We start from the raw sequence: 24,616 nt of genomic DNA, 5'->3' as shown, positions 1-24,616 counted from the left end.
GGGTGGCACCTGGGTACCTGCTGCCCCACGGGGCAGTGCCCGGGGTGCTGAGCCCCGCCCGGGCCATGGCTTCTCTGCAGGCACAGCTCTCAGCGGCTGCCTTTGCATAGTAACGTTTGTGTGACACAGTCTGGGGGGTCCCTGCCGCTGCACCCCCACCCCGGGCACCACCCCCAGGCCCAGCTCCCCCTCCTGGAGCAGCGGTGGAGGAGGACCTTCAGCATTTCACCCCCAGGGCTGGCAAAACCCCATGGCAGCAGCTTCCTAAAGCAACCCAGCGTCTCCTCCTCCCCAGAGCTGGCACCCAGGATGAAGGTCACCTGCAGTGTGGGCAGCCACGGCAGGGTGACCCTGGCACTGCCTGGCCTGGCTACCGTGGCACCTCGGTGCCAGCTGGGCGCTGATGGTGGATGACAGGGGGGAAGCAGACAGTGGGGAGGGCCCAGGGACAGAGTGGGGGCACGCAGACGGACAGATGTCAGAGGTATATTCATTTGTTTTGCAGTGCCAGGGCCCTGGCACCATGGGAGGGGGCAGGGTCCTGAGCATGGTGCCTAGGAGGGGCCTTGACAGCAACCTGCAGCACCCCCTGCCCGCAAATGCCCAGGCAGGCTGAGGGCACTGGGCCCCAGCATAGGTACAGGGCAGCTGGGATCCTGAGATGGCCCTATGCCCACAGCCGCTCCTCGTAAAGTGCGTGGGGGAGGCTGGCAGTGCCAGGGCAGGGGGCAGCAGGCAGAGCTGGTGCTGGCCCAGAGAGCTCCACATAGCCCCACGGCACAGGGCATACTGCTCATACTCTGCCCCATGGCACAGGGCAGGGTGCTGGGCAGGGTGCTGGGCACACTGCTCAGGCTCTGCCCCATGGCACAGGGCAGGGTGCTGGGCATAGTGCTGGGCACACTGCTCAGGCTCTGCTCCACTGCACCAGGCACAGTGCTGGGCACACTGCTCAGGCTCGGCCCCACTGTACAGGGCAGGATGCTGGGCAGAGCCCTGGGCAGACTGCTCAGGCTCTGCCCCATGGCTCAGTGCCCACAGGTCGGGGGGGGGAGCCCAGGCCGCAGGCTCGGTGAGGGTCGGGGGGCAGGGCAGGGGGCAGGGGTGGGCACTTGGTCATAGGGGCCGGGGGCCGTGCAGCCCTGCCACCTCGGGCGTCAGCAGCGGGTTGTGGGTGCCCTTGGTGGCCATCCAGTCATTGAGGAAGGCCTGGGTGGCCTTGCGGTGTGCCAGGCGGTGCGTGATGGAGAAGCCAGCGTTGCCCTCCAGCTGGGAGAGGATCACCAACACCTGCCTGCAAAGAGAGCCAGGGGCTCAGCACCAGCACCTCCTCTGCTCAGCACCACCAGTCCCTGCCCAGAGCCCACCCTCCGCCCACCCTGCTGGCAGCAATGTGCCCAACTGGCAGGCAACAGCATCCTGGCCTGGATGAGCAGCAGTGCCTCATCTGGAGAACTGGGCCCAGTCCTGGGCTCCCCAGGTCAAGAAGGGCAGGGAACTGCTGGAGAGGGTCCAGCAAAGGGCTACAAAGCTGCTGAGGGGCCTGGAGCAGCTCTGTGAGCAGCAAAGGCTGAGAGCCCTGGGGCTGAGAGCCTGCAGAAGAGCAGCCCCAGAGGGCAGCTGAGCAATGCTCAGCAAGAGCTAAAGGAGCTGTGGGTAGGGGGCAAGAGGCTGGGGCCAGACTCTGCTCAGTGGTGCCCAGGGCCAGCACAAGGGGCAAGGGGCACAAAGTGGCAGGCAGGAGGTTGGATGTGAGCAGGAGGAGAAAGTTGTTTGGTGTGAGGGTGCTGGAGGGCTGGAGCAGGCTGGCCAGAGAGGTTGTGGAGTGTCCTTGTGTGGAGACATTCAAAACCTGCCTGGATGAGTTCCTGGGTGATCTGCCCTGGGTGACCCTGCTCTGGCAGGGGGGTTGGACTGGATGACCTCTAGTGGTCCCTTCCAACCCCTAACACTCTGTGAGTCTGTAAGAATGTGGTCAGCAGTGCTTGTGTCCCTGTACTGGGCTCTGGGGTCAGTTCTGGGCCCCTCGCTCCCAGAAGGACATTGGGTGCTGGAGCAGGTAAGGGAAGGGCAACAAAGCTGGGGAAAGGTCTGGAGAACAGGGCTGGAGGAGGAGCAGCTGAGGGAGCTGGGGGTGTTGAGCCTGGAGAAGAGGAGGCTGAGGGAGACCTCATTGCTCTCTCCAGATCCCTGAGAGGAGGCTGGAGCCAGCTGGGGCTTGGGCTCTGCTCCCTAGGCTCAGGTGACAGAAGGAGAGGCAATGGCCTGAAAGTGTGCCAGGGGAGGAAAAATTTCTTTGCTGCAAGAGTGGTCAGGGACTGGAAGAGGCTGCCCAGGAAGGTGGTGGAGTCCCCATCCCTGGAGGTGTTCCAGAACCCTGTGGCCATGGCACTTGGGGCCAGGGTTCAGTGGCCATGGTGGGGTTGGGTTGGTGTTGGACTCAGTGACCTTAGAGGGCTTTCGAACCTCCATGATTCTACAATTCCCTGCCAGGCCCAGGCTCTGGCTCCTGCCAGGCCTGCTGGCAGCCCCCACTGCCCAGCCCAGCCCTGCCTACCCCAGACCTGTGCAGGGGGGGGACGCTGTCCTGTGTCTTGAGGCTGCCGCGCGTGGACACCACGTTGAAGCTGTCGGTGCAGTCGCACTGGACGTGCAGGTAGGACTTGGGGTGCCGGTTCTCCACCACCACGATCAGCCCTGCCCAGCCATGGGTCAGGTAGTAGCAGGTCATCCCCTCACGGCCCTGGGGCAAACAGCAAGTCAGGACAACCCCAACCTCCACATCTTAGCCCCCGGGCCACCATCTTCCACCTCCAGCCAAGGGCTGCCCATCGGCGGGGACACCCCACGCTGCCCCAGGTAGGGGTGAAGGTTGGCATCCACAGGGTAGGAGGAACAGCCAGAGCTGGCACAGCCCTGCCAGAGTGAAGAAGGCACAGGAGAGGCAGGGGCCAGTCTCCTGCTGCTGGCATCACCTCCCTCCCCAGCCCAGCCACAGGGAGGGCAGCTCCTGCCCTGTGCCACCTGCACCCACCTCATGGCGCTCGCCCTTGTTCTCGGTCAGCAGGATGATGGCATCTGCCAGCGTGGTGGGCTGGGCCTCCACCTGCTCCACCATCACCAGGCGAGAGCTGTAGATGGCCAGGATGTAGCTGGAAGAATCGTTGGCTGGTCGGCTGCTGGTGGGGCTGGAGGCTGTGGAGACAGGCAGGGAAAGGAGGATGAGGCAGGAGGATGAGGATGAGGCAGGAGGATGAGGATGAGACAGGAGGAGAAGGCAGGGGCAGGAGGAGCAGGCAGGGGCAGGAGGAGCAGGCAGGGGCAGGAGGAGAAGGCAGGGGTAGGAGGAGAAGGCAGGGGCAGGAGGAGAAGCAAGCAGAGACAGGGTCAGGCAGAGACAGGGTCAGGCAGAGACAGGAGGAGCAGGCACGGGCAGGAGGAGCAGGCACGGGCAGGAGGAGCAGGCACGGGCAGGAGCAGGCAGAGGCAGAAGGATCAGGCAGAGGCAGGAACAGGCAGAGGAGGGAGGATCAAAACCCCCCCAAGCCCACGCTCCCCAGGAGCACTCTGCTACACGTGCAGCCAGCCTCCACCCACAGCAAGCTCCCCGTGGGGAGCACCAAGGACTTTGCCACCTTTGCCTCCCCTGAAGGCTCCCCCAGCTCGGCCCTTACCCTGGGTGCTGGCAGGGCCTGGCAGGGCCGCGCTCCAGTGGTTGAAGGCACAGCAGACCACGGCGTACTCGCCAGGCTCCAGCATCACGTCGCAGTTGACGAACTTCTTGACGGCTCTCTTGCTGTGAGCCATCAGCCGGCCCAGGCTCAGCTTGTTCCCACTGCTGAAGGTGGCTCGGAACACCATGATGCACAGGTCCAGCAGGTGGCTGTCCACCGTGTCTGACCGCCTGTGCCAGGAGGCGCAAGGGTCACACATCCCAGAGTCCAAGCAGGGTGGGCTTGGAAGGGACCTCTGGAGCTCACCCAGTCCAAGCAGTCCTGGGCACCCACAGCACAATGCCCAGGAGCACAATGCCTAGGGGGGGTTGGAAGCTCTCCACACAAGGACACTCCACAACCTCTCTGGCCAGCCTGCTCCAGCCCTCCAGCACCCTCACACCAAACAACTTTCTCCTCCTGCTCACATCCAACCTCCTGCCTGCCACTTTGTGCCCCTTGCCCCTTGTGCTGGCCCTGGGCACCACTGAGCAGAGTCTGGCCCCAGCCTCTTGCCCCCTACCCACAGCTCCTTTAGCTCTTGCTGAGCATTGCTCAGCTGCCCTCTGGGGCTGCTCTTCTGCAGGCTCTCAGCCCCAGGGCTCTCAGCCTTTGCTCCTCACAGAGCTGCTCCAGGCCCCTCAGCAGCTCTGCAGCCTCCCCTGGACTCTCTCCAGCAGTTCTCTGTCTTCTCTGTACTGGGGAGCCCAGTGCTCCAGATGTGACCTCCCTAGAGCAAAGTCAAGAGGGAAGAGAACCTCCCTTGCCCTGCTGGCCACACTCTTCTCAATGCCCCCCAGGACACCATTTGCTTTCTTGGTCACCAGGGCACCTTTCTGGCTCATGGGGAACTTGTCCCCCAGCACTCTCAGGTCCTTCTCCATGGAGCTGCTTCCCAGCAGGTCCCCCCCGACCTGTTCTGCTGCAGGAGGTTGTTCCTCCCCAGGGGCAGGACCCTACACCTGCCCTGCTTGAACTTCATGAGGTTCCCTCTGCCCAGCTCTCAGCCTGGCCAGGTCTCTGTGAATGGCACCACAGCCTGAGAGGGCATCAGCCACCCCTCCCAGCCAAAGCCATCCAAGCACCACCCCGCAGAGCGCATGGAGGCCATGGGCAGGGTGGCAAATCCAGAAGAAGAGTCCTGCACTGCCCCAGGGATGCTCCCCAGCAGCCAGCATGCCCTCAGGGCTGGGCAGTTGGCACCAGCAGTCCCTGAGGACTGGAGCAAACAGTGCTGGGTGCCCACGGCCGAGCTGTGCGACCCTGCGGGGTGGCACGGGGTGAGAGGGCCCTGTGCTTATGGTTTGTCCTGGCTGCAGGTCAGTGCCCCTGTGCTGCCCAGCTCACCTGCTGCCCTCCTGGAAGAGGGCAAACTCCAGGGCTGCTCGCTCCAGCACTGTCAGGGAGGTGACGGTCAGCGGCCCGTTGGCCTTGTTGGGGAACATGCCCTGCACCCGCACCTCGTGCCAGTCCGAGTGCAGCTTGCAGATATCCACTGAGTCGAAGTACCTGTGGGCAGCCATGCAGGGGGTCAGCCTGCACAGCACCCCTGAGCTCCTGGAGCCCAACCACCAACCCAGCACTGCCAGGCTGCCCCTCAGCCCTGGCCCTCAGCACCACTCATTCGCCTCCAGCCAACGTGCTGGGGCTGTCGTGGTGCTGCAGGAGGGGGTGGGGACTCTGCATCATAGAATCACAGAACTGTCAGGGTTGGAAGGGACCTCAAGGCTCGGCCAGTTCCAACCCCCCTGCCATGGCCAGGGACACCTCACACCACAGCAGGTTGCTCACAGACACATCCAGCCTGGCTGCAAAAACCTCCAGGGATGAGGCTTCCACCACCTCCCTGGGCAACCTGTGCCAGTCTCTCACCACCCTCCTGGGGAACAACTTCTTCCTCACATCCAATCTGAATCTCCCCACTTCTACTTTTGCTCCATCCCCCCCAGGTCCTATCACTCCCTGACACCCTCAAAAGTCCCTCCCCAGCTTTCTTGTAGGCACCTTCAGATACTGGAAGGCCACTGCTGCAGCTTTACTCTGCAGCAGTGACAAAAAGCAGCTCCTGAGTTGCCACTGCTCTCCTGGCAGGACTGGCACAAGGAGCTGTTGGGAAGCCACCCTCTGACTGGCCACAAAACAGAGCAAGAGCCAGGCTGCAACAATCTGCTGTGCTGGAAGGAGCAGGATCTGAGCTCAGCTGCTCTAACACTTCCACACAACTGCCTGGGGTGGAAATGTCCTTTAAGGTCACCCAGGCCACCCCTTTTCTGACTCCACCAGGGCTGGGGCTAAACCATGGCCCTCAGCATCACAGCTCTGCCTCTTGGAAACATCTCCAGGGATGGGGATTCAGCCACCTCCCTGGGCAGCCTGGGACAGGGCTTCCAGTAAAGAAGTTTCTTCTCGTGTCCAAACTAAATTTCCCCTGGTGCAGTTTGAGGCCATCTCCTCTTGTCCTGTCACTTGTTCCTAGGGAGCAGAGCCCAAGCCCCAGCTGGCTCCAGCCTCCTCTCAGAGAGCAATGAGGTCTCTCTCAGCCTCCTCTTCTCCAGGCTCAACACCCCCAGCTCCCTCAGCTGCTCCTCCCCAGCTCTCTTCTCCAGACCCTTCCCCAGCTCTATTGCCCTTCTCTGGCCCTGCTCCAGCTCCTCAATGTCCTTCTTGCAGTGAGGGGCCCAGAACTGACCCCAGGATTCAAGGTGTGGCCTCACCAGTACAGAGGAAGCTGGAATCAGCTCTGGTGGGGTCCTCTGCTCACTGCAGCTCACACAGCTGGGCACAGCAGGCACCAACAGCCCACATACACCTCCCTGAGCATGCCCAGGTCCACCCAGGTCCCCTGCCCCACAGCCACACGCTGGGCAGCACCATACTTGATGAAATCGCTGTACTCCATCCAGAAGACTCCCTCACTGCTGCCATGGGGCATCAGGTCGTGGCGCAGGGGTGCTGGCCAGTGTGGCCACTCGTCAGACCAGCTGCCGTTCCACGAGAAACGCCCCCAGGGGTTCCGCAGCCGCAGCAGCCTGGGGGAGGGGAGAGCAGCGTGAGAGGCAAAGGAACAGAGAGATCGGGAGGAGCAGGGTGAGAAGCAAAGGAGCAGGGTGAGAGGCAAAGGAGCAGGGTGAGAGGCAAAGGAGCAGGGTGGGAGCCCAGGGGGAGCAGGGTGGGAGTCCGGGGGGAGCAGGGTGGGAGCCCGGGGGGAAGGACAGCACAAGTAAGATGGCCTCTTGAGATGTTCTGCCACCTCTCCAGCCCCAGCCAGCCCCCTCACAGAGGGCACCAAGCCTTGTGTGCCTGGTGTTTCAAAGGTCTCACAACATCCTAGACTTGATTTTCTACCCTCACCGTGGCCCCACGTGCCCTTGGCCTGGGACAAGCAGCTCTGGACTTGCTGCAGCTATGTCTGCCCTTCCCTGCCCCGAGGGCCTCCAGCCAGGTGCTGCAGGGAGGAGCTCAGCAGGGAAGAGGCTTCGGAGTTTGACATGGCTGAAGATAGAGCTTGGAAGGTGTCCAGGCTGTGGGAGACAGCATCTGCTTCCGTTTCCCCCACCCTCAGGAGCTGAAAGAGCTCAACTCAGTCCTCTGCATCTCATGAGACTCAAGTGAATCACTGTGCAGCACAGGGCCTCCTGGAGCAGAGTGGCTCTGGGCATGGAACCAGTGCCAGGCGAGCACGGCTTGGGTGACAACAGCATTTATGTGGTGCTCTGGGATGGAGGAAGAGCTCTTGTTAGCCATGAGGATGGGACACCCAAGAGGCCCCAAGGTCTCAGGGCTTCTGCTGAGGCTGCTGGCAGGCCCACCTGTGGCCCCAGCTCACCTGAAGCCTTGGACATCCCTCACGTCCAGGATGGAGTAGGCGTGCCGGGGGCGCAGCCCCATGCTCTCGTAGGCCACGTCGTCCACTTTCATGTTGCCTCCACCACAGGATGCCCCCATCAGGAACCTGCACAGGGCACAGCAAAGCCTTCAGTGTCCTGCCAGCCCTGCTATGGGGGGGAAGCTTGTCCCTGCTGCTGCTCGAGCCACAGGACAGACCCCCCCAGGAGGCTCCTGGATGGTCTCTCTCTGCCACCACACTCAAGCCCACTGGGCAGAGCTCCCTGCCCCTGCTCACATGCATGTTGGAGCCCAGGCTCTGTAGCCAGCTTCTCCAAGCAGTGCTGAAGGCTCTGGGGAGCTTTGCCCAGATCCCACCCATCTTCTGCCAGGCCTTGAGGTCCTGCCCTCTCTGCTGGCTGGCAGGGCTCAGCCCCACAGGGAAGCAAGCAGGAGGTCTGCCTCCAGTTCTCCTGGGGCTCACAGGCAGCTGACCTGTGCTGCAGGGTCAGGACAGGCTATGGAGGCAGGTCTGGGGGGACACCATGGCTGTGGTGTCCTATCAGCCTCCCATGTGGCTGGCAGGAGCAGCTAAGTGCCCTCCTGCCTGAGCCAGAAGCAAGAGGTCTTTGCTTTTGCTTTGCCTCCTCTAGGCTGAATGTAGTCATGGCCAGCAGAGACACCACGTCTGGGTAGGAGACACGCGCAGGGTCAAGCACTGAAGGATACAAAACCCCTCAAAGCAAAGCAAGCAGGCTCCATGCAGCCACTTCCAAACTCCTGCAAGGCAGCAGGCAGCGTGCACAGGGAAGGTCAGCAGGAGCTTCATTTCACAGGAAAATGAAAGGAAGGAGAAATCATTTCTGAGAGCTTCGAGGGGGAACTCCATGTGAGCACCAAGGGGTGGTGGAATCCAGCCTAGGTAATGCACTGGTTCCTCACCTCTGAGCCTCCACAAAGAGGGATGGGGATCAGACTGGAGAGTAGGGAGAAATTCTTCCCAGTGAGGGTGGGGAGACACTGGAACAGGTTGCCCAGGGAGGCTGTGTCTGTGCCCTCCCTGGAGGTGTTCAGGACCAGGCTGGATGAGGCCTTGAGCAAGCTGTGCTGGTGGGAGGTGTCCCTGCCCATGGCAGGGGGTTTTGGAGCTGTATGGTCTTGAAGGTCCCTTCCAACCCAACCCATTCTATACACAGCTTCCAGTGCCACGTTCCCATCCCACTGCCATAGTCCATGGTGAGGAGCAAGCAGTGCAAGATGCAGAGTGTGAGCCAAGGCTCTTCTCCCACCTTGCAGCAAGGAAGCTTTGGCTGGTTAAGGGGACACAGGGGCTGGGCTGGTGACAGACCAAGCCCCTGAGCACCAGCAGGGCTTGGAGCCCTGGGACAGAGACCCTGAGGCAACAAGGCCATTGCATCCCCTCCCTTCCTAGCTGAGGGAGTGCAGAAGCTTGGAGTCATGGCAGGCATGCGCTGGGAGCTGAAGATTCACTTTGCCTCTTGCACAGGGAGGGGCTGGGGAAGGCAAACCTGCTCCTGCCCCAGCATGAGAGCTCTGAAGGTGCTGAGAACCAGCCAAGCTTCCAGCTCTCTGATCTGCACAGTCCCAGCTTCCTAGCTGGTTCCTTGAAGGAACTGGATGGGGTTTAAGGAACTGGATGGGGTTTAAGGAACTGGATGGGGTTTAAGGAACTGCCTGGGATTTAAGGAACTAGATGGGGTTTAAGGAACTGGTTGGGGTTTAAGGAACTGGTTGGGTTTAAGGAACTGCCTGGGATTTAAGGAACTGCCTGGGATTTAAGGAACTGCCTGGGGTTTAAGGAACTGGCTGGGGTTTAAGGAACTAGATGGGGTTTAAGGAACTGGCTGGGGTTTAAGGAACTGCTTGGGATTTAAGGAACTGGCTGGGTTTAAGGAACTGGCTGGGATTTAAGGAACTGGCTGGGGTTTAAGGAACTGCCTAGGATTTAAGGAACTGGCTGGGGTTTAAGGAACTAGATAGGGTTTAAGGAACTGGATGGGGTTTAAGGAGCTGGATGGGGTTTAAAGGAACTGGATGGGGTTTAAAGGAAATGGATGGGATTTAAAGGAACTGGATGGGGTTTAAGGAACTGGATGGGGTTTAAAGGAACTGGCTGGGATTTAAGGAACTGGATGGGATTTAAGGAACTGGATGGGGTTTAAGGAACTGGCTGGGGTTTAAGGAACTGGCTGGGGTTTAAAGGATCTGGCTGGGGTTTAAGGAACTGGCTGGGGTTTAAGGAACTGGCTGGGGTTTAAGGAACTGGCTGGGGTTTAAAGGAACTGGCTGGGGTTTAAGGAACTGGCTGGGGTTTAAAGGAACTGGCTGGGATTTAAGGAACTGGCTGGGGTTTAAGGAACTGGCTGGGGTTTAAGGAACTGGCTGGGGTTTAAGGAACTGGCTGGGATTTAAGGAACTGGCTGGGGTTTAAGGAACTGGATGGGGTTTAAAGGAACTGGCTGGGATTTAAGGAACTGGATGGGATTTAAGGAACTGGATGGGGTTTAAGGAACTGGCTGGGGTTTAAAGGAACTGGCTGGGGTTTAAGGAACTGGATGGGATTTAAGGAACTGGCTGGGGTTTAAGGAACTGGCTGGGGTTTAAGGAACTGGATGGGATTTAAGGAACTGGCTGGGGTTTAAGGAACTGGCTGGGGTTTAAAGGAACTGGCTGGGGTTTAAGGAACTGGCTGGGGTTTAAAGGAACTGGTTGGGGTTTAAAGGAACTGGCTGGGGTTTAAGGTACTGGCTGGGGTTTAAAGGAACTGGCTGGGGTTTAAAGGAACTGGCTGGGGTTTAAGGTACTGGCTGGGGTTTAAGGAACTGGCTGGGGTTTAAGGAACTGGCTGGGGTTTAAGGAACTGGCTGGGGTTTAAAGGATCTGGCTGGGGTTTAAGGAACTGGCTGGGGTTTAAAGGAACTGGCTGGGGTTTAATGGAACTGGATGATGTCTAAGGAAGTGGATGATCTTTAAGCTCCCTTCCAACCCAACCCCTGCTGTGTCTCTATGAGTGAATGCATGCAGCCCCCCTCACCCCCCGCTCTCCGAGTGTCCGTGCTCCTGGCACAGTGCTCCCTGCTGCCTGGTCTTACCCAGCCTCCTTAGAACTCAGCATTTTGGCCCAGATGAGGTCAGTGTCAATGGGCTCCTCACGAGGGTTAGTGGAGCTGACCTGCAGCATCAGGCTCTCGCAGGGGGCACCGGTTAGTGTAGCCAGGCCCTCAATAGCGCGCCCGGCCTGCAGGGCGAAGTACGAACCGTGCAGCTTGGCCAGAGCCTTCTCAATCAGGGCCACCCACAGCTGCTTCCTCTGGGCCTGTGGGAAAAGGGAGACACAGGTCACCAGCTGCCCCAGCAGGGCATGGGCAGCGCCCTCGGGCGCTCTGGGAGGAGTGGCTGCACTGCAGCTCTGCCGAGAGCCCACACGGAGCACTGCGTCCAGTTCTGGAGCCCCTGCTGGCTGGAGAGCAGCCCTGAGGAAAAGGCCTTGGGGGTGCTGGGGGAGGAGAAGCTCCCCAGGAGCCAGCAGTGAGCACTTGCAGCCCAGAGAGCCAAGCAGAGCCTGGGCTGCAGCAAGAGAAGTGTGGCCAGCAGGGCCAGGGAGGGGATTCTCCCCCTCTGCTCCACTCTGCTGAGACCACACCTGGAGCTCTGTGTCCAGTGCTGGAGCCTCTGTTCCAGGAAGGATCTGGAGGTGCTGGAAGGTGTCCAGAGACGGACCACGAGGATGAGCAGAGGGCTGGAGCTGCTCTGCTCTGGAGACAGCCTGAGAGAGTTGGGGTTGTGCAGTCTGGAGAGGAGAAGGCTCTGAGGAGACCTTCTTGTGGCCTTCCAGGATCTGCAGGGGGCTACAAGAAAGCTGGGGAGGGACTTTTGAGGGTGTCAGGGAGTGACAGGACTGGGGGGGATGGAGCAAAAGTAGAAGTGGGGAGATTCAGATTGGATGTTAGGAAGAAGTTGTTCCCCAGAAGGGTGGTGAGAGACTGGCACAGGTTGCCCAGGGAGGTGGTGGAAGCCTCATCCCTGGAGGTTTTTGCAGCCAGGCTGGATGTGGCTGTGAGCAACCTGCTGTGGTGTGAGGTGTCCCTGCCCTGGCAGGGGGTTGGAACTGGCTGAGCCTTGAGGTCCCTTCCAACCCTGACACTTCTGTGATTCAATTCTGTGATTCTTTCAGGGAGACCTGGGCAGGTTGGAGAGTTGGGTGAGGAGACATCTGCTGAAATTCACCAAGGGCAAAGGTAGGGTCCTGCAGCTGGGGAGGAACAACCTCATGGATCAGCACAGGTTGGGGTCTGACCTGCTGGAGAGCAGCTCTGGGGAAAAGGACTAAGGAGTGCTGGTGGACAACAGGATGCCCATGAGCCAGCAATGTGCACTTGCAGCCAAAAAGGCCAATGGCATCCTGGGGTGCATGAGGAAGCCTGTGGCCAGCAGGTCAAGGAAGGTTCTCCTCCCCCTCTCCCCACCCTAGGGAGGCCACAGCTGCGGTCCTGGCTACAGTTCTGGGCTCCCCAGCTCAGGAAGGACAAACAGCTACTGGGGAGAGTCCAGCACAGGGCCACTGAGCTGCTGAGGGCACTGCAACAGCTCTCATCTGAGGAGAGGCTGAGGGAGCTGGGGCTGGGCAGCCTGGAGAAGAGGAGGCTGAGGAGGGTCTGATCAATGCTTACAAATATCTCAGGGGTGTCAGCAGGCTGGGGCCAGACTCTTCTCAGTGCTCCCCAGGGACAGGACAGGAGGCAGTGAGCACAAACCTGACCCTAGGAAGTTCCATCTAAACATGAGGAGGAACTTCTGTGCTGTGAGGGTGGCAGAGCCCTGGAGCAGGCTGCTCAGAGAGGTTGTGGAGTCTCCTTCTCTGGAGACCTTCCAACCCCACCTGGATGTGCTCCTGTGTGCCCTGCCCTGGGTGCCCCTGCCCTGGCAGGGGGGTTGGACTGGATGCTCTCCAGAGGTCCCTTCCAACCCCTGCCAGTCTGTGATTGTGTGAGATGGAAAGGCAAGAGCCAAGGGAGCAGACAAGGCAGATCCCCTCTCAGGTTGGGGGTGATGAGGTTGAGAGCAGCCCTGCAGAGAAGGCCTTGGGGGTGCTGGGGGCGAGAAGCTGGCCAGGAGCCAGCAATGGGCACTGGCAGCACAGAAGGCCAAGGGCAGCCTGGGCTGCATCCAAAGCAGTGTGGGCAGAGCTGGAGAGAGAGGATCCTGCCCTCTGCTCTGGGGAGACCTCACCTGCAGGGCTGGGGCCAGATATGGGACCCCAGCACAAGAAGGACCTGGAGCTGTTGGAGAGGGTCCAGAGGAGGCCATCAAGATAATCAGGCTGGGGAGGGGGACAGGCTGGGAGAGTTGGGGCTGTTCAGCCTGGAGAAGGCTCCAGGGGGACCACAGAGCAGCCTTCCAGTAGCTGAAGGGGCTCCAGGAGAGCTGGGGAGGGACTTTGGAGAAGGGCTGGGAGTGGCAGGATGAGGGACAATGGCTTTGAGCTGGGAGAGGGGAGAGTGAGAGTGGAGAGGAGGAAGAACTTGTTTGGAGTGAGGGAGGGGAGACACTGGCACAGGTTGCCCAGAGATGTGGTTGAGGTCCTGTTCCTGGAGCCATTCAAGGTCAGCCTTGCTGTGTCCCTGTGCAGCCTGCTCTGGGTGGAGGTGTCCCTGCTGCCTGCAGGGGCTGGACAGGATGACCTTAGAGGGTCCCTTCCAACCTGGTGCATTCTGTGGATCTGTGCCACATGGTGCTGGCACCAGCTGTGCTTTGCCTTTCATCCTGGGCATGCTGAGGATGGGGGCAGAAGCCTCTGCTCAAGGCCCTGCCTGCAGGGAGGACAACAAGGACAGAAGGGAAGGAGATGTTTGCTGGCCAATGTGTCCCCAGCTCATGGAGCTCTGTGCTCAGTGCTTGGATGGCAGCAGGGGAAGGGCACTGAGACCCTGTGGCTGTGTGACTCACAGGTGGCAGTGGAGAGCTGGCAGAGGAAGGCAGAGCAGTGGAGATTTCCTTCTGCTGGATAAAGCTCACAGAGCTTTTCACTGCTCAGTCCCTCCCTCAACAAAACCCTCTGTTGTTGGACAGGAGCTGGGACAAGAACCTGATTTCCCCTCAGTTTTAAAGCTCTCTGCTTTTCCTTTTGTAGCCCTGACATCCAGGTCACACAGCTACAACCTCAGCAGAAAATTCCTGTCAGGATTCAAAAGCCCCTGGGAAAAAAAAAAAGGCAAAGCAGGGCCAGGCCTTGTTCAAAACCTCCAAGCTTTAGAAAACCCCAAACCTTTCAATCTTAAAACAAAAACCCCAAAGATGGAGTTGAAAAAATGCATGGGAAAGAAAAGATCCAAGTCAGGAAAATCTGATGCTGAGAACAGCAATGCACCTAGGGCACCTCTGCCTGCTTGCAGGCAAAATGCAGACACAGAGCCCTTCCCCGCTCCAAAGCTTCTCCTTCACAGGACCAGCCTCCAGCACTGCAGCAATCATTTTCTCCTCCTCAGTGCCCATGGGGGTCTGGGGTTGAGCCTAATGTGGAGTAGAGGACTGGAAAAGGACCCTCATGAAGTTCAAGCAGGGCAGGTGTAGGGTCCTGCCCCTGGGGAGGAACAACCTCCTGCAGCTGGACAGGAGAGGGGAAACCTGCTGGGAAGCAGCTCCATGGAGGAGGACCTGGGAGTGCTGGGGGACAAGAAGTTCCCCATGAGCCAGAAAGGTGCCCTGGTGGCCAAGAAAGCAAATGGTGTCCTGGGGGGCATTGAGAAGAGTGTGGCCAGCAGGGCAAGGGAGGTTCTCTTCCCTCTTGACTCTGCTCTAGGGAGGTCACTGCATCCAGTTCTGGGCTCCCCAGTTCAAGGGAGACAGAGAACTGCTGGAGAGAGTCCAGGGGAGGCTGCAGAGCTGCTGAGGGGCCTGGAGCAGCTCTGTGAGCAGCAAAGGCTGAGAGCCCTGGGGCTGAGAGCCTGCAGAAGAGCAGCCCCAGAGGGCAGCTGAGCAATGCTCAGCAAGAGCTAAAGGAGCTGTGGGTAGGGGGCAAGAGGCTGGGGCCAGATTCTGCTCAGTGGTGCCCAGGGCCAGGCACAAGGGGCAAGGGGCACAGACTGGCAGGCAGGAGGTTGGATGTGAGCAGGAGGAGAAAGTTGTTTGGTGTGAGGGTGCTGGAGGGCTGGGGCAGGCTGGCCAGAGAGGTTGTGGAGTGTCCTTGTGTGGAGAGCTTCCAACCCCCCCTGGGCATTGTGCCCCTGGGCATTGTGCTGTGGGTGCCCTGCTGGAGCAGGGGCTTGGGCTGGGTGGGCTCCAGAGCTCCCTTCCAGCCCCACCCTGCTGGGGTGCTGGGATGTGCAGAACAAAGTCCATCCCAACACCCCTGGGTCCCTGTCTCCTCCTGACTGTGGGACTTTGTTTTGTTTGGCAGATTCTGCTGCCTGAGTTGCAATGAAGACTTTCTCAGTCTCCTTCATGGACATGATCCCAGCAGGTGCCTCCAGTCCTGGCAGGCAGGGCAGGGCAGGGCAGGGCAGGATGCTCAGCACCATCCTGAAGCTGCCTTCAGAATAGCAGATGCCACCAGAGTGCACTCAGAGCAACTGGGTGGGCACTGGCTCGAAACAGCCTCATTTGTTGTGCCATCTCCTCCCTCTCCATGGTCCCTGCCTGGCAGAGCCAAGCTGCCAGAGCTCCCTGCAGAGGAGAGAAGCAGCTTGGCCTCAGCCCCTCGCAGCACAAAATACACAGGTCAAAACATTTGCCTTTTGCTGTGCAGGATGGGGATGGCTTCCCAGACAGGAAAAATGGATTTAGCTATGGAATCTAGATGCCAAAAGGGGCTAAAGAGGTTTATAGTTACGATTTTTAACAGAAAGAGAGTAGATTTAGCTTAGACATTATGAAGTTTTTCACTGTCAGGGTGGTGAGAGCCTGGCCCAGGGTGGGAGCTGCCCCATGGCTGGCACCTGCCCCATGGCTGGCAGCAGTGCAGGTCAGGTTGTTTGGGGCTGTGAGCAACCTGCTCTGGTTGCAGCTGTCCCTGCTGACTGCAGAGGGTTGGACTGGATGAGCTTGGAAGGTCCCTTCCAACCCAACCCAGTCTGGGATTCTTTGTTTCTCCACTGTGGCCTCGGAGAGTTCAGCTGTCCTGAGGGCACAGCACAAAGCAGGTGTGGCAGTTTAGGCTGGGTGCCCCCTGCCACTGCTGCATGAGATACACCTCTGGTGTCCTGGGTGCCCGCCCAATAGGAGTGGACACAGGAAACAGCGTATTTCTACCCATAAGTCCTGTGCCCTATAAAGCCATCTGCAGAGTCATTCTCTTCCTCTTTCTTCCCTCTCTGCTCCCATGGGAGATGTCCTCTCTTATCGGGTAATGCCGGGGGGGGGGGTAATGCCAGCAGGAGAATGGAGGGGAGGAGGGGGGGGCAGTCTCAGACCTGGCCAGCCTGAGACTTGCCTAGCAGTGGGAGGGGGGGGAAGGAAGAGCCCTGAGGGATTGGGTAGACCCACAGGTGGGAGGAGGGAAGGATTGGGGAGCCTCTGGGTACTATGTGCTGGGTACTGTATGCTTTAGGATGTTCTTTGCCACTATGCTGTGTAGTTTTTCTGTAGCTTCACCAGTTGCTTTTCCATTTAAACTTTTCCATCACTCTCCAATCCGTTTGCGTGTGTCATTCTTTTGTCCCTTTCGGGGCAAGAGGTGTTCTGGCTGGCCTCAAACCAGCACAGATTTTTGGTAGCAGAGGATGGTTGCTGTGGAACTCTGTGAATTGGACTGGGGAAGTGCAGAGGTGGAAAAGTTGAAATGGATATCTGGGCGTTGTTGGTTTTGGTGGCTGGGCTCAAGGCTTTGTGCTGGCGCGATCGTGTGGGTGTTTTATGGGTTCCAAGGGGACGTCCTGGTGCATAGCCATGGCGTAGAATCCTGTCTGCCCTTCCAAGCTGCAGCGGTGATTTTGTAGCCATTTGCCTCGGGGGAAAAGCTTAAGAATGCGGTGCCTGTCCCTTTCCCTTTTGCTCCCCGCGGTGCCAGCAGCGAGCAGAGCGGCGCGGAGCCGAGGAAGGGGGAGGGACAGTCGGAAGCAGACCAGGGTCGGCTTGTCCCGCGGCGGTGGGGGCTAGCCGCAGTGGGAGGTGAGCGATGGCTCCCGTAATCAAGAACGCGAGCGGTGGCTCCAGTTCAAAGGCTGCTTCCGAGGGCCCAGGGAGCGAGTATAGCTTTGGCTGGAAAAGCCGCTGGTGTGGCCCGGGCGGTGGCGGCGGTTTGGATCTGTACCGCGGCTGCAGAGGTGACGGCGGCTCTCGCTGTTATCTCTCCCCTGATTCTCGGACGCGTTCCGAAAATGGCGCCTAGCACCTGGCTCCGCCTCTCTTCTCGGCTGGCTGCAGTGCAGCCACTCCCTCTCCGGGGGAGGGCTGTGTAGCCGGATGCCTCCATGCCTCAGTACGCTTATCGCTCAGGGGGAGCGGTGTGCCTGTGCGTGGTGTGCATCCGTATTAGCTTGGGGCCGCGGCTGGAAGCGGTCAGCACTGGGCTTGGGAAAGGTCCGTGCAGCTTTGGAAAGTCTCAGCGTGCTGTTGCCTGCAAGGGGTGGAAGGAGTCGAGTCGAGGAGCCTGATTGTTCTGACTCAATTTCCCCAAGGGATGGAGACATGCCGCTTGAGTGGATGGAGATTGATGTTTGATTGAGAAGTTGTGAGGTTGTTTCCAGGTGGCCAGGATGTCCATCGGATCCATGAAGAGTTCACCGTGCAGAAGAATGAACTCTGCGTCGCTGGGAGGTTCCACAGGATGAGGGAGAAGAGCTGGACTGAACTGTGACCTGAGCCCGAGGGACAGACCTTTCGGAAGGACGCCCAGATGAGGACCTGGACTTTGCCAGATATGTCATCTAAGAACTGTCTCTGATCTGATGATATGTTTTGGGTGCAGGAATTATGGGTATGAAATAAGGGGTGGGATGTGGCAGTTTGGGCTGGGTGCCCCCTGCCACTGCTGCATGAGATACGCCTCTGGTGTCCTGGGTACCCGCCCAATATTTCTACCCATAAGTCCTGTGCCCTATAAAGCCATCTGCAGAGTCATTCTCTTCCTCTTTCTTCCCTCTCTGCTCCCATGGGGATGTTCTTTGCCACTATGCTGTGTAGTTTTTCTGTAGCTTCACCAATTGCTTTTCCATTTAAACTTTCCACCACTCTCCAATCCGTTTGTGTGTGTCATTCTTTTGTCCCTTTCGGGGCAAGAGATGTTCTGGGTGGCCTCAAACCAGCACAGCAGGTCATGAGCTGCACACCCCCCAGGATTCACAGCTTGCATCAGGCTGGAAGGGACCCTCCAAGGGCATCTTGTCCAGCCCCTGCAGTCAGCAGGGACACCTCCAACTAGATCAGGCTACCCAGGGCCACTTCAAGCCTCACCGGGAATGTCTCTAGGGATGTGGCCCCCACCACCTCCCCGGACAGCCTGTTCCAGTGTCTCACCACCACCGTGCCCCACGCAGCACACAACAGGAGCCTCACCTCCCCCCAGCAGCATCTCCTCCCTCTGCCTCCCCCAGCCCTTCCTGAGGAGAGGCAGGGGGGAGCCCCCAGGCCGGGGCAGTGCCCCTGTGGCTGCTGACCTGTGAGAAGAGGAGGTATCCACACTCGTCACACGGCAGCATGTCGTCCACCAGCACCGTGGTCCAGGTGCCGTCCTTGCACAGCCGCACCTGGTAGGCGCCCTCGGGACACAGGCTCCTGGTGATCATCACCCTCTCCACCAGCTCTGGCCGCTCAGCCAGCACGGCCAGGGCACTCAGGAACCTGCCAGGGGCACACGTGGGGCATGTGGGATGCGGCACAGCCTCAGCTGGGCACGGGAAGGCGGCGGGCAGCTGCCCGGCCCCGCGGCTGCTAGGGGAAGGTGGAGGCAGGGGATGGGGCACAGCCTGGGAGGGGGTAAAGAGGTGGGGGCAGGGCTGAGGGTTGGATGGATGAGGGGGGAAGGAGGAAGGGCAGGGGGTGCCAGGCTGGCTCGCTCCCCCTCCTTACCAGCAGTTGCCCAGCAGGCCCTGCAGGATGTCGGAGGGCCTGGGGGTGCGGAACACAGACCACTTGACCGCCCGCTCCTTGAAGATGCTGCAGTTGATCTCGTGGGGCCGCAGCCACTGCCTCACCCTCTGCTGCACACTGTCCCCCTCGGGGAACCCCACAGACCTGGGCCCGGGGGGGAAGCTGTCATCCACGAAATTGACTTTGTTCTGCGAGAGCAAAAGGTGAGCAGAGTGTCAGTGTAAAGCTCCCGGGGTGCCTGGCTGGCCAGGAGAGCCTCCCACTGCCCCCCACCAGTGGGCACACAGCCCCCAGCCCTCCTGCCTGCCTCACAAAGCCCCTTCTGAGGTTGTGTCAGGGAGCAGGGCTGGGACCAGCTGTTTGCTGACAATGGCCCAGATGAATTTTCAGTGGTGCCCAGGGACAGGGCACAAACTGGTACCTAGGAGGTTGCAGCTGAGAAGAAGGAGAAAGTTGTTTGGGGTGAGGGTACTGGAAGCCTGGAGCAGGCTGCCCAGAGAGGATGCGTGGAGAGCTTCCAACCTCAGCTGGGCATTGTGCTCCTGGGCAAGCTGCTGTGGGTGCCCTGCTTTAGCAGGGGGTTGGACTGGGTGAGCTCCAGAGGTCCCTTCCAGCCCCTATCCTGCTGGGATTCTGGGAATTTGTGCACAAGGTCCAGCATTCAGCTCTGCCATGAGCCAGCTCACCCCCAGCTCAGGGCTGTGACTCAGATCTGCCCTTTTCTGTCTCACAGGAACCTCCCTGGGCAGGGACTGTCTGACACTTTCTGCTGGTGCTAAAAGCTGCACCATGGGGGACCTTGGCTGCTTCTAAGTGGCACAGTGTGGCAGCAGCAGGTTGTGAGGAGCCACCTGGCAAGCAAATGCTGCTAACCTGAGCCCTGTGGTGCAGGTTGAGCTGTCCCTGCTCACACTGGGCTTGAAATTGCTGAGCCACTACCGAGGCACAGCCAGGGAAGAGGTGAGGGGCAGTCTTCACAGCTGGATTCAGCCTGTGGCAGTTCCACACTGGGAGTGTTCTGTGTCCCAGCCCTCCTGCCACAGCTGCTGGGCAGGAGGGCTCAAGTTGTGCCAGGGGAGGTTCAGGTTGGACATGAGAAACAATTTCTTCCCAGCAAGGGTTCTCAGACACTGTCCCAGCCTGCCCAGGGAGGTGGTGGAGTCACCACCCCTGGAGGTGTTTAAAGCCACCTGGATGAGGTGCTGTGGCAGTGGCTCAGCAGCAGTGTTGGGAGTGTGAGCTCTGAGTGAGTGGTTGGACTGGATGAGCTCCAAAGGCTCTTCCAGCCTCAACAGTTGTATCATTCCAAGGGCAAATAATCCTGCAGGCATCAGCCACAGAGGCAGGATGGCTCCAGGAACTTCCCCAAGGAGAGAAGGGAGGCTTCTTCAGATGGCTTCACAAGGGCTGCAGTAAGAACCAGGATCTCTTTGTCATTGTTCATTAAATCAAATTAGATTCTTGCAGCAGAAGCCAGCCCTGGTGTAAGTCAGGACAAGGGATTTGAGCTGGGAGAGGGGAGATTAAAAGGGGAGACGAGGAAGAAATTGTTTGCAGTGAGGGTGGGGAGACTCTGGCACAGGTTGCCCAGGGAGGCTGTGGCTGCCTTCTCCCTGGGGGTGTTCAACACCAGGCTGGATGAGGCCTTGAGGAAGCTGTGCTGGTGGGAGGTGTCCCTGCCCATGGCAGCGGGTTGGCACTGGATGATGTTGAAGGTCCCTTCCAACCCAAACCCTTCCATGATTCAGTGACAAGGGAGCTGCTCAGCACACCAAGCCAGCAGCTGTCCTTCCTCTTCTGCTGCAGTCCCACCTGGATGTTTTCCACCTGCTGCTCAATCAGCACTTCCAGCTCCCCACCTGCAGGAGGGCAACCTGTGCCAGTCTCTCACCACCCTCATGGGGAACAACTTCTTCCTGACATCCAATCTCAATCTCCTCACTTCTAGGTTTGCTACACCCCCCCAGTCCTATCCCTACCCCACACCCTAAAAAGTCCCTCCCCAGCTTTCCTGTAGCCCCCTGCAGATACTGGAAGGCCACAAGAAGGTCTCCTCAGAGCCTTCTCCTCTCCAGACTGCACAACCCCAACTCTCTCAGTCTGTCCTCAGAGCAGAGCAGCTCCAGCCCTCTGCTCATCCTCGTGGTCCTTCTCTGGACACCTTCCAGCACCTCCAGATCTTTCCTGGAACAGAGGCTCCAGCACTGGACACAGAGCTCCAGGTGTGGTCTCAGCAGAGTGGAGCAGAGGGGGAGAATCCCCTCCCTCGCCCTGCTGGCCACACTTCTCTTGCTACATCCCAGGCTCTGCTTGGCTCTCTGGGCTGCAGGTGCTCACTGCTGGCTCCTGGGGAGCTTCTCATCCCCCAGCACCCCCAAGGCCTTTTCTTCAGGGCTGCTCTCCAGCCAGTCCCTGCCCAGCCTATATCAGCACCTGGGATTGCCCTGACCCAGCTGCAGGACCTTGTCCTTGGTCTTTCCCAGCCTTCCCTACCCTTGCACAGGGAAGGAGTCACCTAAAAAAAGTCCTTTCTGCCCCAGATATTGTCTCTTTCTGATTTCAAGCATCAATAGGTTTCAGAGGTAACCCTCAGACCTCCTCACCCTTGGATCAGCAGTTTGGGTCATCATCTTCACCCCAGAGATCTGCACCTCCATCACATTTGAGTGCTGACAACCAGCACCCAGCTGCTGCAGGATTTGATGATCATAAAGGTCTTTTCCAGCCTAAATGAGTCTATGACTCTAAGATCTTCTCTGGAACCCAAGACCCAAAAGGTAGCCTGTGTGTGCCAGGTGAAGCCCTAGAGCCATGGGGGAGGCAGGAATCACAGAGTGGTGTGGGCTGGAAGGGACCTCTGGAGAGCAGCCAGCCCAACCCCCCTGCCAGAGCAGGGGCACCCAGGGCAACTCACACAGGAACACAGCCAGGTGGGGCTTGAAACTCTCCAGAGATGGAGACTCCTCAGCCTGTTCCAGGCCTCCTGCACCCTCACACCAAAGAATTTTTCCCTCCTGTTAAGGTGAAACTTCCTGGGTTCCAGTTGGTATCCATTGCTCCTTGTCCTGTCACAGGACACCACTGAAAATAACCATTGAATGGCCTGGGTTGGAAGGGACCTCCAAAGCTCATCCAGTCCACCCCCGCTGCACTCAGCAGGGACATCCTCCCCTAGATCAGGTTGCCCAGAGCCTCACCTCGAATATCTCCAGGGATGGGGCCTCAACCAGGATCTCAGAATCAACCAGGTTGGAGGAGACCTCTCTGGGCAACCTGCTGCAGTGTTCTACCACCCTTATAGTACAGAGCTCGTTCCTGAAGAGCCTGGCCCCTCCTTGCCCCCACTCTCCACATGCTTAGAACCATAGCTCACATCCCCTCCCAGCCTTCTCCTCCTAACCAGACCCAGGGCTCTCAGCCTTTCCTCCTCACAATGTTCCAGTCCCTTCAGCATCCTCACAGCCTCTGCTGGGCTCTCTCTAGTCTGTCCCTGCCCCTCTTGAACTGGGGAGCCCAGAACTGGACACAATACTCCAGATGTGACCTCCCCATGGCAGAGCAGGGTGGGAGGAGAACCTCCCTTGCCCTGTAGAACCATAGAATGGTCTGGGTAGGGAGGGACCTCTAAAGGTCATGCAGTCCCTGGACACAGCACTCCAGAGGTGACCTCCCCATGGCAGAGCAGGGTGGGAGGAGAACCTCCCTTGCCCTGTAGAACCATAGAATGGTCTGAGTGGGGAGGGACCTCTCAAGGTCATGCAGTCCCTGGACACAGCACTCCAGAGGTGACCTCCCCATGGCAGAGCAGGGTGGGAGGGCAGCTCTGCTGCCTTGCAGGCTTGGGGGCGCCCTGCCCACCAAGGCAGGAGCAGGTGGCTGGGGGCAGCCGCGGCTCACCTCGCGGCAGAAGCTGACGATGTTCTCCCAGAGGGCCTTGGCCTCGCCTTCGTCGGTCTGCCGCCGCTTCTCCACGTGCATGCTCTCGCGCCGCTTGAGGGGCTTCAGGCCGCGGCGCTGCGCCACGTACTGCTGCGGGGTGTGGCAGGCAGCGCAGTGCTTGGCCTTCAGCTCGTTGAGCAGGGTGCAGGCAGGGCAGGCCCACTGGCCGGGCCTGTCCTGGCCACCAGGCAGCGGGCAGGGGAAGAGCCTGGCGACCTTGCGTGCCGAGGGGGCCCTGGCGCCGCAGGGGCAGCCGCTGCGCTCGCAGCCGCCGCAGTCGGCGCCGCGCGGGGGGGCCTCGGCCTGCGCCCCGTGCTCCTGGAAGCCGTGCAGCTTGGAGCAGCCGCAGGCCTTGCACTTCTGGGCCAGCGTGGGGTTCTTGAGGGTGCACTTGGAGCACGACCAGGTGGTGAAGTCGGGGCTGGAAGGGCTGCAGGGGGTGAACCTCACCGAGTCCCCCGCCAGGTTGATGGTGTCGCTGCCCTTCTGGGCGCCGCAGGCCTCGCACTTGCTGGCCCCAGAGGAGTTGAGCAGGGAGCAGGAGCTGCACCTCCAGTGGGAAGGGCTGACCTCCATCTCCTCCTCCAGCACGCTCAGGCGCTTGTTGGACAACAGGTCCTGGAAGCGCGTGGCCGGGGCGGCCCTGGCCTGGCCCTGTGGGGAGCCCTTCTGCCCCGCCGAGGCCTGGCCCGTGGGCTGGCAGGCTTCAGCGCCCGGCACCTGCAGCTGCGGGGGCACCTCCCGGCGGCTGCGGGGCACAGGGTTGTTCTGCAGCCCTGGGGAGAAGGGACCGAAGGCTGCCATCTTCTGCGCCTCCTGCTCCATGGCCGCCGCGCCCTGGGCGGCCACTGCCTCACCCTCGCAGATGTCTGCAGAGCCCGAAGGCTGCGGGGCGGAGGGGGCCATGTGGAAGCCGGCGGGGGTGATGACTTCAGGGACGACCAGCGCCTCTGGGGGGATCTTGGGCAGGGACAGCTTGCGAGGGCCCCCGCAGGCCGAGCAGGAGTTGGCCACGGGGGTGTTGTGCAGCGTGCAGCGCTGGCAGGCCCAGCCGCTCTCCGGCTCTGCGGCCTCCGGGCTCTTCCCCTCCGCGTCCACGCCGCCGCTCTCTGCCTGGGCAGCCTCCTCCTTGGCCGTGCCCTTGGGCTCGGCGGGCACGGCAGGCTTGGGCGGGACGCCGTTGAGGACGGGCATGGGGGAGCCGCCGGGGGCCGGCTCCGGGGCGAAGCCGCACACCTCGCAGGTCTCCTTGCCCAGGTAGTTGCGGAAGGTGCAGCGGGCGCAGGCCCACTTCTGCTCCTCCACGCTGAGCCGCAGGATGTGGTTGAGGTCGGGCTTCTGGCGGGGGGCTTCACAGATGGAGCACTGGCGCTGGCCCGCGGGGTTCAGGAAGGTGCAGCGGGCGCAGGACCACTCGCGGACCGCAGCCATGGAGCCGGGAGAGTGAGAGTGGCTGCAAGAGAGCAGAAGGCAGCGTGAGGAGAAGGCCACCCGGGAGGTGAGGGCACCACACAGCGTCACAGAGGCTGGAAGGGAGCTCCAGAGATCATCCACCTCAACGTCAGGAGGAACTCTGCACTGTGAGGGGCACAGAGTCCTGGAGCAGGCTCCTCAGAGAGGTTGTGGAGTCTCCTTCTCTGGAGCCTTTCCAGCCCCATCTGGATGTGTTCCTGTGTCACCTGTGCTGGATTCTCTGTTCCTGCTCTGGCAGGGGGTTGGACTTGACAATCTTCAAAGGTCCCTTCCAACCCCTAACATCCTCTGATCCTGTGATCCAGTCCAAGCCCCTTCCAGAGCAGGGTCACCCAGGGTAGTCTGCACGGGAATGCATCCAGGGGGCTTTGAATGTGTCCAGAGAAGGAGACTCCACAACCCCCCTGGGCAGCCTGCTCCAGGGCTCTGTCACCCTCACACCAAAGAATTTTCTCCTCATGTTGAGCTGAAATCTTCTCTGTTCAAGTTTGTCTCCATTGTTCCTTGTCCTATCACTGTGCACCACCCAAAAGAGCCTGGCCCCCTCCCCTTGCCCCTCACCCCTCAGCTATTGATAGGCATTGATCAGATCCCTCTCAGCCTTCTCTTCTCCAGACTAA

The 24,616-nt window shown here is 60.0% G+C and overlaps 1 protein-coding gene across 1 annotated transcript; it reads right to left on the bottom strand.

Annotated features, from left to right (window-relative positions):
* Positions 1-1,116: 1,116 nt before the first annotated feature.
* CAPN15 (calpain 15) lies at positions 1,117-23,969 on the bottom strand. The gene is made up of 11 exons (XM_054391130.1): positions 22,482-23,969; positions 18,564-18,772; positions 18,152-18,335; positions 10,652-10,875; positions 7,540-7,665; positions 6,590-6,742; positions 5,061-5,222; positions 3,675-3,904; positions 3,035-3,195; positions 2,565-2,743; positions 1,117-1,294 (listed from the first exon to the last, which is right to left on the bottom strand). The coding sequence occupies exons 1-11, from the start codon at positions 23,952-23,954 to the stop codon at positions 1,117-1,119; spliced, it is 3,279 nt and encodes a 1,092-aa protein (XP_054247105.1). The 5' UTR covers positions 23,955-23,969.
* Positions 23,970-24,616: the final 647 nt, after the last annotated feature.

The sequence above is a fragment of the Indicator indicator genome, chromosome 22 (assembly GCF_027791375.1).
Source record: "Indicator indicator isolate 239-I01 chromosome 22, UM_Iind_1.1, whole genome shotgun sequence".
Lineage (NCBI taxonomy): Eukaryota > Metazoa > Chordata > Aves > Piciformes > Indicatoridae > Indicator > Indicator indicator.
This window is presented reverse-complemented; position numbering and strand designations above follow the sequence as displayed.